This window comes from Squalius cephalus (genome assembly GCF_949319135.1).
Source record: "Squalius cephalus genome assembly, chromosome: 2".
In the NCBI taxonomy this organism is placed as follows: Eukaryota; Metazoa; Chordata; class Actinopteri; order Cypriniformes; family Leuciscidae; genus Squalius; species Squalius cephalus.
Genome location: NC_137123.1, coordinates 48,996,361 through 49,012,363, shown reverse-complemented (window position 1 = coordinate 49,012,363; position 16,003 = coordinate 48,996,361). Strand labels below are relative to the sequence as shown.

The window sequence follows — 16,003 nt, the reverse complement described above, 5'->3', positions numbered from 1 at the left end:
AGCTTTGACATTCTGAAAAGAGTGACCTAAGTTTAGAGCGACATGAGGGAGGGTACATGATGACAATAGTTGCAGTTTAAAGCAAATGATCTGCGAACAGTGTGACTTCACTGGACTGGCCAAATTGTGAATAGAATATTTCTGCCACAGCATTTTAGACAAACACTTTTTTTTTAACCATTTTTGGAGAGTGGAATCCCTTTGGATCAAAATGGGCCTGTTGTCTCCATTCTGGGCAATGCTGGGTTTGTGTAAATGCCAACACATAGCAGATAAGATGCAAAAGTACAGCTGCATGCACAAACAAACGATCACATTGCATAAAAACTGTCTACAAGAATAGTCAGTCAAAGATGTCAGTCAAAAGTCAAATGCTATCACCCCCACATTCATTCAGGCACACACACACAAGGCCAGTGTCAGAGTTCTATAGACTTGTCTGAAAGACCCCATAATTCCTCTGTCCATTTCACCACTGAGCGCTGAGGCTGGCAGGGTCAAAGGCTACTGAGCAGGGCATTAACCCTAGGGTCAATCCACATCCCCTGGGTGTGTGTGTGAGTCAGGTTTGTTGTGGCACAAACGATCAGACAAAGTGAGAACTGGGAATTTGGAGCTGTCTCTTTTTTTAGAAATTAGATTGTACGAGAGAGGTATATGCTAAGTGGTCTTAGGTGATTGACTGGCAGGTTGTTTTCCCTCCGCTGACAGTCTAACCTGTGAATGTTGCTGAAGGAGAGAGAAATGATAGAGAGCTTGAATCTGTCGAGTGTGTTTGTGTCTACCAGAGGCAGGAAATGAACTTGGGACTTGATTTAGTTATTTTCCCTGTAGCTGCTGTTTTGATTTGGTTGCATAAGGGCTCAATTATATATAAAAACAATGGTTTGATTAAACCATTCATATGTTTTTCTTAGATAAGGTAAAAGTGTGCTTCATGTAGTGACATCAAAATTAATTTTTTTTATTTAATATGACCAAATCAACCGGATTACATTAAGTTACACCAGCGAAAGAAACTTTAAAGAGTCAAATCAGGTGCCTAACAAAACCTACAACAATCAAAGAACCTGAAAATAATGTACAATCAATTATTCTCAAATAATCTCTTCATTCGCACCTGTTTTTTTAAGTCAAATCTTAAATTTGAACTTTTCCCTGCTCTTTTAAAATAAGAGTACCATGAAAACGAACTGCAACTTTCAGAATTCAAACTTCAAGTCTTCAAGGTCTTATTCCAAACTTCTGCAACATGTTAACCCTTTCTTTTAGATGTTGCATCCACCCATCCATTAATCCATCCATCCATTCTGCAAGGATGACATATTTTTTAGGCCAACCCGGAAATAGCATCACTCTGTTTCCTTTGACAAAAAAGCAAATAGGATTTTCCCACTGGCTTTTGGATTATTGAAGAAAATAACTTTGTGCCCAACAAAAGATCATCTTACACAGGTTGTTCATATAATCCTCACAAATGAACAAAGTTTTTATGACTTTTGAAGCCTAAATACAATCGCCAGAGGTCTATTAATGAACTACACCATGGTTACATGACTTCAACGTCACCACCACTAAGCTTCTGAAAAATCTTTCAATCTAATGTAAAATCTGCAAGTTGGAAAGTTTGAGTTAGAATAGTTTCTAAGAGTATAAAATGCATACAACATCAAGCGTAGCGTTAGTTCTGGCAGGTCACGTTAGTCAAGCTCGTATCAGCTGACTCTCAGCTGATCCACATCTACCTATAGGAATATGACGCCCATCACTGTATACATTTATAAGCTTCTTCAGTATTATCAGCAGCTATCGCGTTTCTCAGGAGCTAATTACCCTCCTCCATCCCCAGCTCCTTCTCTCGCCCAGTCAGGATTTGGCATTCTGATTCCCCTTGAATCAGAATAAATTCTTGAATTATGTTGTACTTTAAAATCTTGAATTAAATATATTTGCAAACATTCATGTTGGTTCTGTTCTGTTTACCCCAAGGGGGCTTATTGCTGCTCTCCCTGCTCTTATCCATGCTAGGCTGCATGGATGCACAGGGAGTTCTCGCCCAGAACGGAACCATACCGCCAATCCAAACTGTATGCTAATTGTCAATCGTATTTGACGGTAGTGGTCCTGACAGAAATGCATCAAATGATATATGTAAATATACAGGACTGTAATAATGGCAAGAGAAAGCCATGTAGATGTGTAAAAAAAGAATATAACTTAACAGTCACTACAGCAATGGTTCTCAACTGTGCCAAAGTTTATACGATGAGAAAGTCCATTAATTTCCAATTTACGACTAGGAAATTGATATTTACAATAATTCCGATACCACATGAAGGCAGCATAATTCCTATGGCCAATTAGTAATTGGTCACATGATATTTATGGCTCAGATGATTGGCTCAAAAATCTGAATATGTGAGTGTCCATCCTATGCATCTGTGCTGTGGACAGGTGAGGATGATATGATGGCTGAGCAAGTTAAATCAAGATAAAAATTATATACCATGTATTATATACCTCCTTGGATCAAATAGAAGTCTTACATACACAGCAATAAAAAAAGAAAATAAGTAAATAAATAAAAAAATATGAAATACCTATTTAATTAGAATGAGTTCTTAAGCAAAATATATGAAGCAAAATCCTTGACTATTTTTAATTTTATTATTATTAATTAAAAGTGGAAAAAATTTACGATATGACCCCAACCCCCCCCTTTAATATGCATCTAATATCCTTAGCAATCTGTTTGTTATATACTTTGTAAAGTCGATGTGGTATGAAAGCATCTGCTGTGATGGTAAACATAAAATGTTATGATTCTCTTTTCTCTCCACCCATAAATTTACCCTCAAGCTATATCTATAGTGATGAAATTTCTTTTTTCATCTTTCATCCTCCCCTCCCGCACCCTTTCTCCGCCTCTTTTACATTTTTTTTTCACTTCTCCTCTCATTTGCTCTCTCCATCTCTCAGTTTGTGGTGCTGGAAGGACCATTAAGCACTGGCAGATCTATTAATTAGTGTCCTGCACTTCAAGGGGGAGCATATAAAACTGCATGCTCGTGAGAGTCTTTTCATTTGAATTTCCTCTTTCCTTCTCTTTATATTATGCCAAAGATACATCAACAGCCCAACAACCCTTACACTGAACTAATTACTCAGCCAGACCAAGAGACTAGAGAGATAAAGGCACTGGAAAATATTCATTTATAAAAACAAGCTTTAGAGGTAATATGTAAATATTAAGAGATCAGTGCAAAAATGTATGCAGTTGTGTTTGACTCAAGCCAAAGCATTTTCATTTTGGGGGCTTTTCGCTTTTATATTATATGAAAGTATAGCAAAAGTACAAGTTTAAAGGGATGGTTCGGAGTAAAATCAACCTAGGGTTCTCTGCACCATGACCTCGAGCCAAACACCCCCCCCCCCCCCCCCCCGCCAGAAGCCTTTTTTCCCTTGGTCAAACATTATTAAAGTTAGAGCTTATTTAGAGATATCAGCCGAATGGCTTAGTGCAGGCGCTAATGGACCCAAGGATGTATCTCATAAATTACCCCACTAATAATGCCCGGAATGGTACCAAACTTCTACACTAGTTCAAATAGGTTCTGTACTCATAAAACGAGGCATTGGAAAGTTTGTAAGTACATCAGGAGTTTATTTAAATAACACTTGCCTGACGGCTCATGCTACCGCTAACCCGGACGTCAAGGTCACTTCCGTTATTTGGGAAAAGCGCGTAAAAGTCCTGGCAGAAAGCGATGCATAAGGATGTAGTGTAACGACGCCCATTTCCAGGAATGCACTAATATTTTGTTGGTAGTACCAGTTTGCAACAATTATTAGTTAACACTAAGCTGTCAACACTTTGGAAAAATTATAATTCGTCGTTACACTACATCCTACTTTTACACGACAACAACTTTTATTCCTTTTCGGTTATGATTATTATGAAAATTATGATTACAAGGGGCAGATTATGCAACTTGCTTGGTAGCTCACCTGGTACAGCATTGCACTCGTGTCATTTGTAACACAAGTCATGATGAAAGAACTTGTAGAAGCAAGCTAAAATGGCATGGTTGCTTCAACAATGCATTTTTATTTTACATTTTGTTAACACTATCGGTTTAGGTATAGAGTAGGGTTTAGTGTAGGTGGCATGTTAGTTTAAAATTCAATTGAGCATTCATATTTTAGCGCCACTCACAGGACATTTCATTTCCTAACTGCTGCGATACAGTATGTAAAACAAGTAACAAAACTAACAACAACTAAAAAAAAATTGTTCACATCTGTTACCGATAAAACTGAAATGCTTTTAGCACCACTCATAGGACATTTCACTTTGAAAGTGTCCCGAAAACTGCTAGAAGTATGTGATATAATTTTGCAGAAATTTAGCCATAGGCACAAGCAGGTGCTCAGTCCCCGGCACCATAGCAGTTACTGAGCCATGATGTCTATAGGGCCTTTCGCACCGGGTTCTAGAAACGTAGTTCTAGGCACTAGCCACCAAGGTAGTTCCCCGAGAACTAAATGTTCCCCTACAACCATTTTTCTGGTTGCATTCGCACCGCCAGTAGGAACTCTGAAGTGACATAAGCCATGCTTGTTGTTGTGACTTTTATTTTGATAGTGCGGAGGACATTTATTTTGACGGCGCTGAGAACGCCAGAGCCTGAGACCACAGTGCTCCCATTCTCCATCTTCATTAGTTTACGATCTGTTTAACAGTCCTGTCTAATATGTTATTAGATAGAATTGTTATACAAAGAAAGTAGATAGTATATGAAAAAGTATACCGGTAAGCATTTGCTGTGTGGTTGATGCCCAGTGTTGCTAGCTGAGTTCAAACACATAATCATGTTTTGCTTGGTCCCCTAAAAGTCACGTTGGATTTTCTTCTTAGTGTAATGGTTGAGAGGTCCATATATCACCGTTTTCTATGTTAGTAGAGTTAGTTTGTGGAGTAAATAGGCTATAGGCTATGATCTGTGTGTGTACACAGCTTCTTTTTTTAAATTTGCATGTGTTCGGCCAATCAGCGTACACTTAAGTCACAGGTAGTTCCTACTGTGGTGGGTTAGACCCTACTCTGAAGTAGGAGCTAATTTAGTTCCCCAAAAGGCGTTCCTGGAACTAAAATCGTTCCCAGTTCCTGTGGTGCAAACACGCCAAAAAGCAGGTACTTCCACCAATAGTTCTAGGAACTATGAGAAGGTTCCTTCGGAGCGAAAGCCCTTCATGTGGAGGACATGAGTTTGAGTCTTGTTTGCACTGTGTCCTGATCCTATTCTCTCTATCATTTCACATACTCTTCCTACTATAATAATAAAAAAAGAAAACTTAAGTGTGCTCATGTAAAAATTGTTACTTAAAATTACACACCGTCAATACTTGGTAAAATTTTGTATAACTTGTATAACATATTTGTATAACAGCGATGGCAAGGGCCAGTTCACCCAAAAATAAACATTCTGTTGTCATTTCTTCTGCAAAACAAAAAAGATACGGTGCAATACAATGTTGTCCAATGTTGTTTTGGACCCCACTTTAATTTTATGGACAAAAACTGCTGAAACATTCTTCAAAATATCTTCTTTTGTGTTTCTCAAAAGAAATAAATTCATACAGGTTTGGAATGAGGGTGAGTAAATTATGACAGAATTTCAATTTTTGGAGGAATTGTGCCTTTAAATAAAATATTTCTCCCAAAAGGTATGGAAACAACATGGTCTCAAATAAAGCATTTGAAATTGTGTGTGTGTGTGTTATACGTGCTGAGAGCCGCGACTCTTTGCTCCAGAGGAGCTCACCAATAAATGCCTCCCTGCCAGTCAGGCTCATTTAATACTGCATGCACTGCTAAATACCTCCCCCATCACTCTGTCTCAGTCCCACACACACATAGTGCAGTTTACAGGCTCTTCTAGGAGACAATGCGTACAAGCTGAGGGAAAAATAGAGGAAGGGAGATAGAGGGAATGGAAGAGAGAAAGAGCATCTGAGAGGAAATACTATTATGTAAATGTGGCTGCGGGTTGGGGTGAAATTATTTTGGTGTCGCGCGATTAGGGGCCTCATCTGTTATTGATGTGCGCGAAGAGGAGAGCCATTACAGAGGGGCTGTGTCAAAAACGACCCCCGAGAAAACTGTGACCCCAGAGAGAAATCGTGAGAACAAGGAATACAGTTGAAATGGAATTCCAGGGAGTTTCAGAAAGGCTGTGTGCTTGTTATTTAGTCAAAATCAATAAAAGTTTTTTTTTTTCTTCATTTTTCTTTTACCCTCTTTTTCTTTTCATCTCAATTTATTTTACAAACTCCATTCCTTGTTAACAGCCATTTTTTCCCAACCTTATCCTCTCTCTACGTCTGGCCTCGCTCCAATCTTTGCCCCAGCTGTGGTGTGTGTGTGTGCCACGTCTATATGTGAAATGTGTGTGTGCATCATGGTCGCTGATGGGTTGCGTAGCTTCAGAATTGACAACATTTACAGGCTAAAATGAGAATCATCCATCTTCACTAGGCTGCTGTCAGAGGTAGGGCCAAACTTCATAATCCCCAATTACTAGCGCTAACCTTCCCATCTACATACACACATGATGAGGGGGTGGGTGCGAGCTGCATAAATAGAGAGGAAATGCCTATCTCAGACTGAATGACTGAAACAGAGAGAAATAGACAGTGGGAAGGAGTCAGGGATGGAAAGAGAGAGAGAGAGAGAGAGAGGAGAAGTGGACGGCGTGAGCTGTGATTGGTGAGGTCACAGTCTACTGCCCTCGCCGTGGTGATGAGCACTGAGGTGTTTAAGGGGTCACTGGGATACACACATACATTCACACACAAACACAAACAAACATCCTGCTTACCCTGTGTATTAGATTGGAATTTAACAGCTGTGGTTTTCGGTTGTAATTCTAGGAAAGAATTATGGTTCCATTAACAATTATCTTAGGTCATTTAGAGGAAACTCCCTCCCCCCAATAATCTGAGCTAACTATATACTGAACAGAAAAACAGGAATTTTTGTTACCTCACAATTGATGAAAGCAATGAATTGTGGTTTAGTGAAGAATCTCTTTGACTTTTTTCCTGAAGAAAATGACTGCAAATTTTAAATGTGTTTAAAGCCACAACCTTGAAATCAAATTATGTGGTTCCAGTATTTTGTCTTTTTATCCCAAATGGAATCAGTTCTGAAAAAGATTATTTCCAAACCCTAGTATAAGAGCACAAACTGTACGGTAACAGCAGGGGCAGGTGTATCATCAGGATTTTGTTGAAGTTTAATTCACACCTAATCAGGGTTATTAATAACCTCCTCCTGCACTAAAACAGAAGCGACATCCACTTCCCAAACTCTGCCATCAAACCACATCCACACCTGAGTGACAAACCCCATTACCACCAATGGAGATAAATCACTGTGGGTGTGGGACAGAGATCATTGTAAGTAATTGTTCATGAAAGCACACAAGCGGGGTCAGTCTGAGGTCGGCCACATACATCACCTGAATCTGTGCCACCTCTACTCATTAGTGTTGACTATGTACCTGTGTGTCATTCACAAATTGTGAATCATATTTTGGATACACATGCAAACAGCGAGCAGAACACACACACACACACACACACACAAGCAAACACAAAGATGAGGGTTAACATACAAAGTAATTGCATGAAGTTGATTTTCTTCCATTATAGCCATCTAATGAAATCTGTTTCCATAGACGTCTGATTACTCAGCTATGGCATCTCTGGCTGGTGGATTGGAGGAGATGAAGAACAGCTTGGCCAATCAGACAGGAGCAGAGTTGGGTTCCACTGTTGCGGGACCTCAATCGTATCCACTAGTGTCCGGTAAGCAAACTATGTAAAAAAAAAACAAAAAAAAAACATGTAGTTTTCACTTCTGTCTTCTTTCCAGATGTTTTGCAAAGCAACCCATCCCAGTCAGCATGTGACAACCTTTAAAGCTGAAATGTTGTTGAAATAATGTCAGATGTTGTTTCAATGTTGAAATAATGTTTAATGCTAAATGGTTGTAAAACGGTAACAGTATACTTAACACTTATAAATCAACATTGAAATTTTAAAGGAGAACTCCGGTCAATTTTTCGATTTTACAAATCAAATTAACATATTGCGATGATGTTTCAACATTTTACTTTTACAATGTCTTAAAGGAGAACTCCGGTCAATTTTAACATTGAGCTCATTTTTTTGTAAATTTGGAGTGCTGTCAGTACAGAGAACAACGACAAAAATCAGTGTTGCCTACACCGTGTTATCCTCTTTTTAAAATTTGCATCCTGTTGACTTCAATGGGGCAAGTTTTAAACCTGCTTTTAGCCTCTTAACATCCTTGATGTGTCATTACAAGTGCCCAGCCACGTGAGTGATTCCTTCAGAGTCAACACGCGGTGAATCTGACTGCAGTAGATGTGAAAGATATGAATAAAAATGATGTTATTTCAGCCAGCGCACATACCTGTATTTACATCCTGTTTTCGGTCGAACCCCACAGTAATCAATTGTCGAGTTCACGCGCATAGGTTTAGTACGTACGATCATGCGCCCGACAGTTCAACCTTGATCCATGATGTTGATTTACATGTGAATAAATGTTGAAATGCCAGCTGGGTTAAAGGGGTACTTGACTGCTGCCAAAATGGGCTTTCAATAAAACTTGGCTGCCTATACAATGGAAAGGCGGAAACTTTTTTGAAATCGGTGCTACCTGAAAAAAGGCTGTTGTCTTCCCTTTTGCCAAATAGGAAGAAAAACTTCAATGCTCATAATTCACTGGACATGTTGCCATCCAAAGCCACTCCCACCAGTCTGCTATGGATACGCTCACCATAGTCAAACTCTGCCTTGCTTTAGTAGGAAATACTTCTTAGCAAACTTTTAGTAATAATGGTACCAACTTGTATTGTTCCCATCCAAGAATTCAAAGATTAAATGTTTACTTTTGGTTCCCAGTAAACAAGTAAATATGGTTAATTTAGACATACTACCGACATTGTAACAATACAAATCGGGTTGAAAATCTGGGAAGTTACACTTTCAGAAAGGGCGTACATCAAATTTGATAATTTCTACAACTAGTAGTAGTAACTACAAGTAATTAATGTTTATGTACATGATAAATCTATAGCTGTGGTTAGAGGATAAATAAAAATAAATGCCATTTGAATGCAAACAAACTACAAGCAAAACAGGTAAGGCTTAAATTAGTCAAAACATGTTTTATACTAAACAATTAATTAAACAAGTGAGACTAGTTTATTTAATTCATTCATTCATTTGATTTGTCCAATAACATCCAACAGTAAACATGCATGGATCATGGAAGAATTGTCTCTTTTTTTACGGAGTAATGAAAATTCCCACTATAGTGTCATTTTCAAATTATGATCAAATTAATAGCATTCTGTGATGGAAATTATTATTATTATTATTATTTTTTGCATTTTGAAATTAAATGGCCAACACCTTTGTCGTTCTAAGACCCATTTCCACAATTAAATTATATTTTCACACAATTTGCATAATTTGACTTTTATTTATAAAAAGGAACTTGAAAAGTAGAAAAATGTCAAAGGTATGGTACGGCATTTCTAAAGCAGTGTTAATGCGACCTTTTTTATAGCAAAAAGAAAAGTAAAATAAAAATCAACCTCTGGGAAATAAATAAAAGCCAGATACTACATTCCTTCCAGCTAACAGCTGAAGTGCTGATCTGAGATCCGCAAGGCTTTCCTGTTATAATAGCTATGTTAAACATGAAGGAGAACCACCTGATTGTGGTTCAGCTTGCTGTGGGCAGCCCAGGGCTGAGATGAGTGTTATCAGACCTGTTAAACAGTGCTCAGTGATTCAGATTCAGACTCTATTTCCTAAGGGACAGAGGGAGTGGATGGAGACCTGTAATTACTATATACACGTCTCCTCCTCTCCCTTACTCGCTCACTCCATTTGGGAGTAAGGGAGCGCTAATTAAGAGCTGCTTGGACAGGAGCCCTAACGAGGGAATCATGGAATTGGGATTTGTGCACCATCTGACAAGGTAGAGCGAAACCTGTACATCTACACGGTGTGTGTGTATGAGCGTGTGTGTAGAAGGACAGAGAGCCAGAATGGATTACAAGCAGAGCTCGTCTCATAATGGACCATGTGAAAAGACTGGATTGAGTTCCTCATGTTTGCATAATGGCGCCCCCTATTGGTAGCCTGGGTTTCCCCATACTGCCTTGAGCAGCGCGATTTTATTCACGCTGCAAGGTAGTCTGGACACCATGGACTAATTTTTCCCCTGAAATAGGGAACCAATCACAGAACGGGGAGGGAGCAGGAAGACGATGACGAAGTATATGCGACACACCGAAGCAGTTTGTTTATCTATGGATCCAACATGACAGACGTAAAAATATATGCATATTTTTAGGAACACATCTACAAAAATATGCCTGTATTTCAAGTTGATAAAATAATTTAAAATCCACATCAGTTTATTTGTGCCGACGCGCCACGCCCTCCCAGGATCTATAACGTTACCAAGGCTACTTCCACTTTTAAAAATGCATCACAACCGCGCGCGCGCGTTCTGCTTGCAGTCGTCGAGATAGATGCTGAGGAGTTGAAGAAAAGAATAGCTAGTGGAGATTGTAAAGTTGTCGACAATACGTCATCAAAAATCAAGTCTAGTGTGTGGGAGAAATTTGGAGTTATCTGAAGAAAATATTGTGAAAGGCTTTGCTGCAAACATTTTCGTGTTGGATAGCCGCAAATGTGGAACTTCATCCCTGAGGAAGCACGCAGATAACTGGTAACAAAGCCGTTCTATCGAACGGTATTTTTCATATTTAACACTGTTAAGTATGTGTGGTGTGCAGGGTGTGTTTGAACCCAAAATTGTCAGATGTAGGCTAGACGAAATTGTGTGGCATATAGTGGTGTAGCCGCGTCTGTTCGATTTGTGTGGTAACGTTAGCCATGTTCTTCATGTATCGGCCTTTTGACAGCTTCGGCTGAAGTTGTCCTTAATGGTCGTGTAATAACTTCTGTATGACCTGGCAATAAAAATGTTTGTAAGTGTGTCTATAATGTGATAGTCTAAACTGATTTTATTTCGGGTGCGGGTCGGGTGTCGGTTCTATTTTAAGCGGGTCGGTGCAGATTTTTATTAGTGCTGCTGTTGGAAAACGGGTCGGGTGCGGATTTACAAAATCGGACCCGTGCAGGACTCTCTGGTGTACACATAAATCTCTGACCCATCATCGTCTTCTTCGTTGAATATCTGTCGCTCTACATACGTCATCTGGTATAATTTGAAATGATTGGCTATGAGCTGCGTACAGGCGCATTTGATAGACATTCGTAGCGCCCAATAAACGGCTCTGGGCATTCGTAAACCACGCCTCAAATACGAGAAAATGAACATGTAGTTTCCAGACCACGTCTCAAAGAGAAAGTGGTCTGACGTTAGCCAGGCTACCCTATTGGCAGATCACAAATGAAATTTTACTTTATATTTATGATGACTATAATTTTTTTTAATCAATTTACAAATGATTCAGTCATACAAATACAATTAGACATGAATGAATGGTTGTTGTTGTTTTTTCTGGGTGACACAAGCCAGACTCAAACTTACATTGACCACATTAGCACCACTGCTCAATGTGTCACAGCATGTGAACTACCCACCAGACCCAGATTTGATCTCTTTTGGACAAGAACATTTTTTTCCTGTCTACCCTCTTTCATTCTTCTCTCTTCTGACAATGTCTCTCAGAGGACGAGGCCTTGTCTGTTCTACCTCTGAAGAGTCCATCTCTCTCTCTGTCCCTCGCTGTTGCCCTGTCCACTGACCCAGAGTGGATTAGTATCCAGTCTTCACTAATGTCTTCCTGTCACCTAACATGGACAACTCCCTAACATGGCAACCAGCAGAACAGAGAGAGAGTGAGACTCTCTGTAACTGTGTAAGGTCTGGGCAAGGTTCATTTTCAATGGGGAAAGTGGTCACATATACATTTTAAATGTTAGAAACTTTTACATTTTTGCTGCTCATTATGTTTTCGGTACAGCAGGAGAAAAAAACAATAATTTTTTTAATTTTTATTAAACAGTGGTTTACCGTACAAACTATGTTTGTCTTTTAATAAAAAAGTCTGTCAGTTTATGGTGCTGTTGTAATTGGGGAAGGGATTTGAAGTGCTTACACTTTTAGATTCAAAATATGTTAGCAAAATATTTTAGGATAAGGTTAGAATTATTGTGCTCCCATTCTAATCCGCTCCGTCTATTTGACGCGTACCCGGCACTCGTTCATTTAAGTCCGTGAAGTTAAACATACAGTAGACTCGCTTGCTATCATGATAATCCTTTAAGCGAAATGGAAATACTTGCATGAATTTTTAACATTTACAGTTCAGTACACACTGTATTCGTTCGATACACATGCGTACCAAACAGAAAGACCCATAACAAAAATTTTCGGTAAGAATACGTGTACCATTACACCCCTAATAAGCAATATCACTGCAATTCAGCCGAAGTCATGATATTCAGAAAAACAGAATGATTGTGATTGTGATATTGCTGTTATACAACAGTTAATATTTAGTTACTTGCATTTTAGAAACAATATTGCAAGTGACTTTGTTTTTGTTTGGTAAATTAAAATAGTTTCAAAAGCAGAGGAACTAACCATTGTGCAACTCTGAGCAACACACAGTAGGTGTTGTTTCTTTTTTTGTTCCCGTTTGTGAACGAATCGGGCTGGATTCATGAAAATCTTTTTAAGAGAGAAGGTAAGAAATTCTAAGAGGTTTGTCAGAATGTTCCTGATTTTATTTTAATCTTAAGAAGAAAATGACTTGGAGTTATGTACCTCTTATATGTGTTATTTAAAAATCCTTGATATTCAAAACAGCCCAATAAATTCAGTAAACATCTAACATTTAAGAAATGAAGACAATAATATTCTAACTTTAAGAGGTTATTTACAATAATTGATTTTAAAGAGTCTTCTTTCAGAAAAAGAAATGTTTTTTGAGAAAACAAAATATTCTTTTATAACTATTCTTAAGTTAGAAAATATGAGGAAAATGGCTGTTAAGAATTTTCAGAATGTTTTGTAAATCCAGCCCCTGTTGAGTGAATGATTCAATGACTTATTCATAAAGACAGTTCTCTTGAGTCATTCTTGAATTAATTAGCGCTTTTCAACCTCACTCATAAAGACAGTCACTTGCAGCCACCTACCGACGTAATGATGTAACCAGCAGAAAAAGGTACTAATATGCAGAAAAACAGTTATTTCAGTGCTGTTGGAACTCTGCTTGAACAATCAGATTCGAGGACCGGAACTAACTGTTGTCTTTAATATATTTTAAAAATGTATGTGTTTTCTTGACTGTTATGTGAACTGTGACAATGGCATTTTCAACACTCACATTTCATTCGCTTTATACCATCAAACATAGAAACAGTATCTGAACAATGAGTTTATTTTATCCAAAGGTCACACACTCACGTTGCGCAAAAACTGATGGGTATTTGAAATATTTCCCTGTCCACACTTTTCACCTCTTCCCATCCTAATGCTCCTTTTCCTCCATCCCTGAGTTATTCTCCACCTTGCCTCAATCTCTCTTATTCCTTCTCTCATCTTCTCTATCATGTTTTTTAAGCTCTGATAAAGTATTCAGTTTCCCTCCTCTGACTCTGTTCTCGCCTCCCTCCACCTCACAGGCCCTACAGCGGCTTAAATGGTGGCTGTGTTGAAGAGGATGGATGAACTGAGGGTGATGGTGTTTATTATGATGAATGGGCTGCAGTCTACAGATCAGCACCATGTGCAGACTGAGAGATGATTCACTCTGACAGCCATGTCATGTAGCCTAATACAGTTATACATCCATACAACAGAGAGAGAGAGAGAGAGAGAGAGAGAGAGAGAGAGGGAGAATTAAATTTAGAAACTGCCCAGTGATCATTGTGAAATGGACAAGTTAAATCGCTTGTTAATATTTTCAATAATACATCCTTGTTTTTTAATTAACTCTAATCAATAGTCTATATAGGGTATTGACTGTTGCCACATGTGAGTCAGTTACCTGTGCCTAAAGAGCTTCATTTTTTACCTTTCAATTTCACTGACGTGATTCTCTCTTTAGTTCCTCTCAGGCCTGAGGGTGACACGGGACATGTATTTTTTTACACTAACAGTAGAGACAACCAGACCCTGTCATACATCAGTGCATAATTATACCAGAGACCCTATTACTGGGGCAAAGGCAGATTTGTGATCTGACATAAAGTAAGATGGCTGTATTAATCGGGATGGTTATACAGGATGTCGCTAGTTTACCAAGCTCATGAGATGTCACTTATCAGATTTAATAAGCTACAGCACAGATCCAAATTTCATTCGCTTTGAAATGTGAACGCTTTCTATAACAGCTTTTAAATTACACTAGGCTTTAATTGAAACTTTATTAATAAGAAAAATGGTCGTAAATTTATGCACAATTATTAAAATGCTCCAAAGAGTGCTGATGTACAGTCCAGCAGGTTATATTAATACGCCAATTTAGTCTTTATGAGTGAGCCATTAAATGTGATTTATTCAACAGATTCGTTCAAAAAGCCAGATTCATTTAGGAACATCATTACTGTGTCAGAGACTAACAACTGTCAATTCGGTTTAGGCTTCATTTGGAAATTTTTCATTTGTGGAACAAAAACACACAAAGTAACGAAGTATTTCAGTATTAACTTTTTGGTTTTTGCACTGTTGCATAAAAGCAATATATTACTCATACTGTTGGTCTGATTACCAGCCATGCTGAGTGGTAACACTAGAATCAAAACAAGAATACCTTCGTTCCGTGAAGACAGACTGTTGTTTTCGAATGTTTTATGCATTTATTTATAAAAAGTATTCCTTTGCGTCACAACTAACAAGCGGATAAAAAGGTTAAAGACTAGTTAACTGAACAATTATAGGAGAAATTGCTTCATAAATGGTTGTGGTGATTGGAATGACTCACTGACAAGTTAGATCAATAAAGTCTTCCCTATGGAGTTGATGCTAATCATGCTAGAAATGCTCTTTTTTCTATCTTTACAGGTCGTGACCTGGCCAGCACCACGCTCCCCGGTTACCCTCCTCATGTTCCTCCAACTGGGCAGGGTAGTTACTCCACACCCTCCCTCACAGGGATGGTACCTGGTGAGTCTCAACCAATTTGTAACCGCACAAACTACTTACGGTTTGCTTAAAACAGTAATATTGTGAAATATTATTACAATTTTAAATAACAGTTTTCTATTTTAATATATTTTAAAATGCAAGTTATTCCTGTGATGGCAAAGCTGAATTTTCAGCATCATTACTCTAGTCTTCAGTGTCACATGATCCTTCAGAAATCAATGCTGATTTGGTGCTCAGAAATGATCGGCACTCGGTTATTAATCATGACGAAAATAGTCGTTGTTGAAAACAGTTGAATAGTTTTTCGTGAAATTCATGATGCATTTTTTTTGGATTTTTTGATGAAAGAAAATTCAAAAGAACAGCATTTATATGAAAAAAAAAATGTAAATGAAATTTAAAGCATCCTTGCTGAATAAAATATTAATTTTACTTACAGCAAACTTTTGAATGGTAGTGCAAATCACGATTTCCACAAAAATATCAAGCAACAAAAACTTAAGTTTGTTAATTATTGAACTGTTAGTTATTGATAATAATAATAAATGTTTTGTGAGCACCAAATCAGCATATTAGAATGATTTCTTAAGGATCATGTGACACTGAAGACTGAAGTAATGATGCATTTTAAAATATATTCAAATTTTAAATTGTAGTATTTCGCAATAATACTTTTTTTATTGTATTTTGATCAAATAAATGTTGCCTTGGAGAGCATAAGAGACTCTTAACAACATTAAAAAATCTTAATTATTCCAAACT

The 16,003-nt window shown here is 38.0% G+C and overlaps 1 protein-coding gene across 4 annotated transcripts in view; it reads left to right on the top strand.

Annotated features, from left to right (window-relative positions):
* pax5 (paired box 5) overlaps positions 1 to 16,003 on the top strand; it is a 53,417-nt gene that overhangs the window by 26,162 nt on the left and 11,252 nt on the right. For all 4 annotated transcript variants that reach the window (XM_079851379.1, XM_079851381.1, XM_079851382.1 and 1 more), the window contains exons 7-8: positions 7,743 to 7,872; positions 15,158 to 15,259. In XM_079851379.1, the coding sequence (XP_079707505.1) occupies positions 7,743 to 7,872; positions 15,158 to 15,259 (232 nt within the window). The remainder of the gene's footprint in view (positions 1 to 7,742; positions 7,873 to 15,157; positions 15,260 to 16,003) is intronic.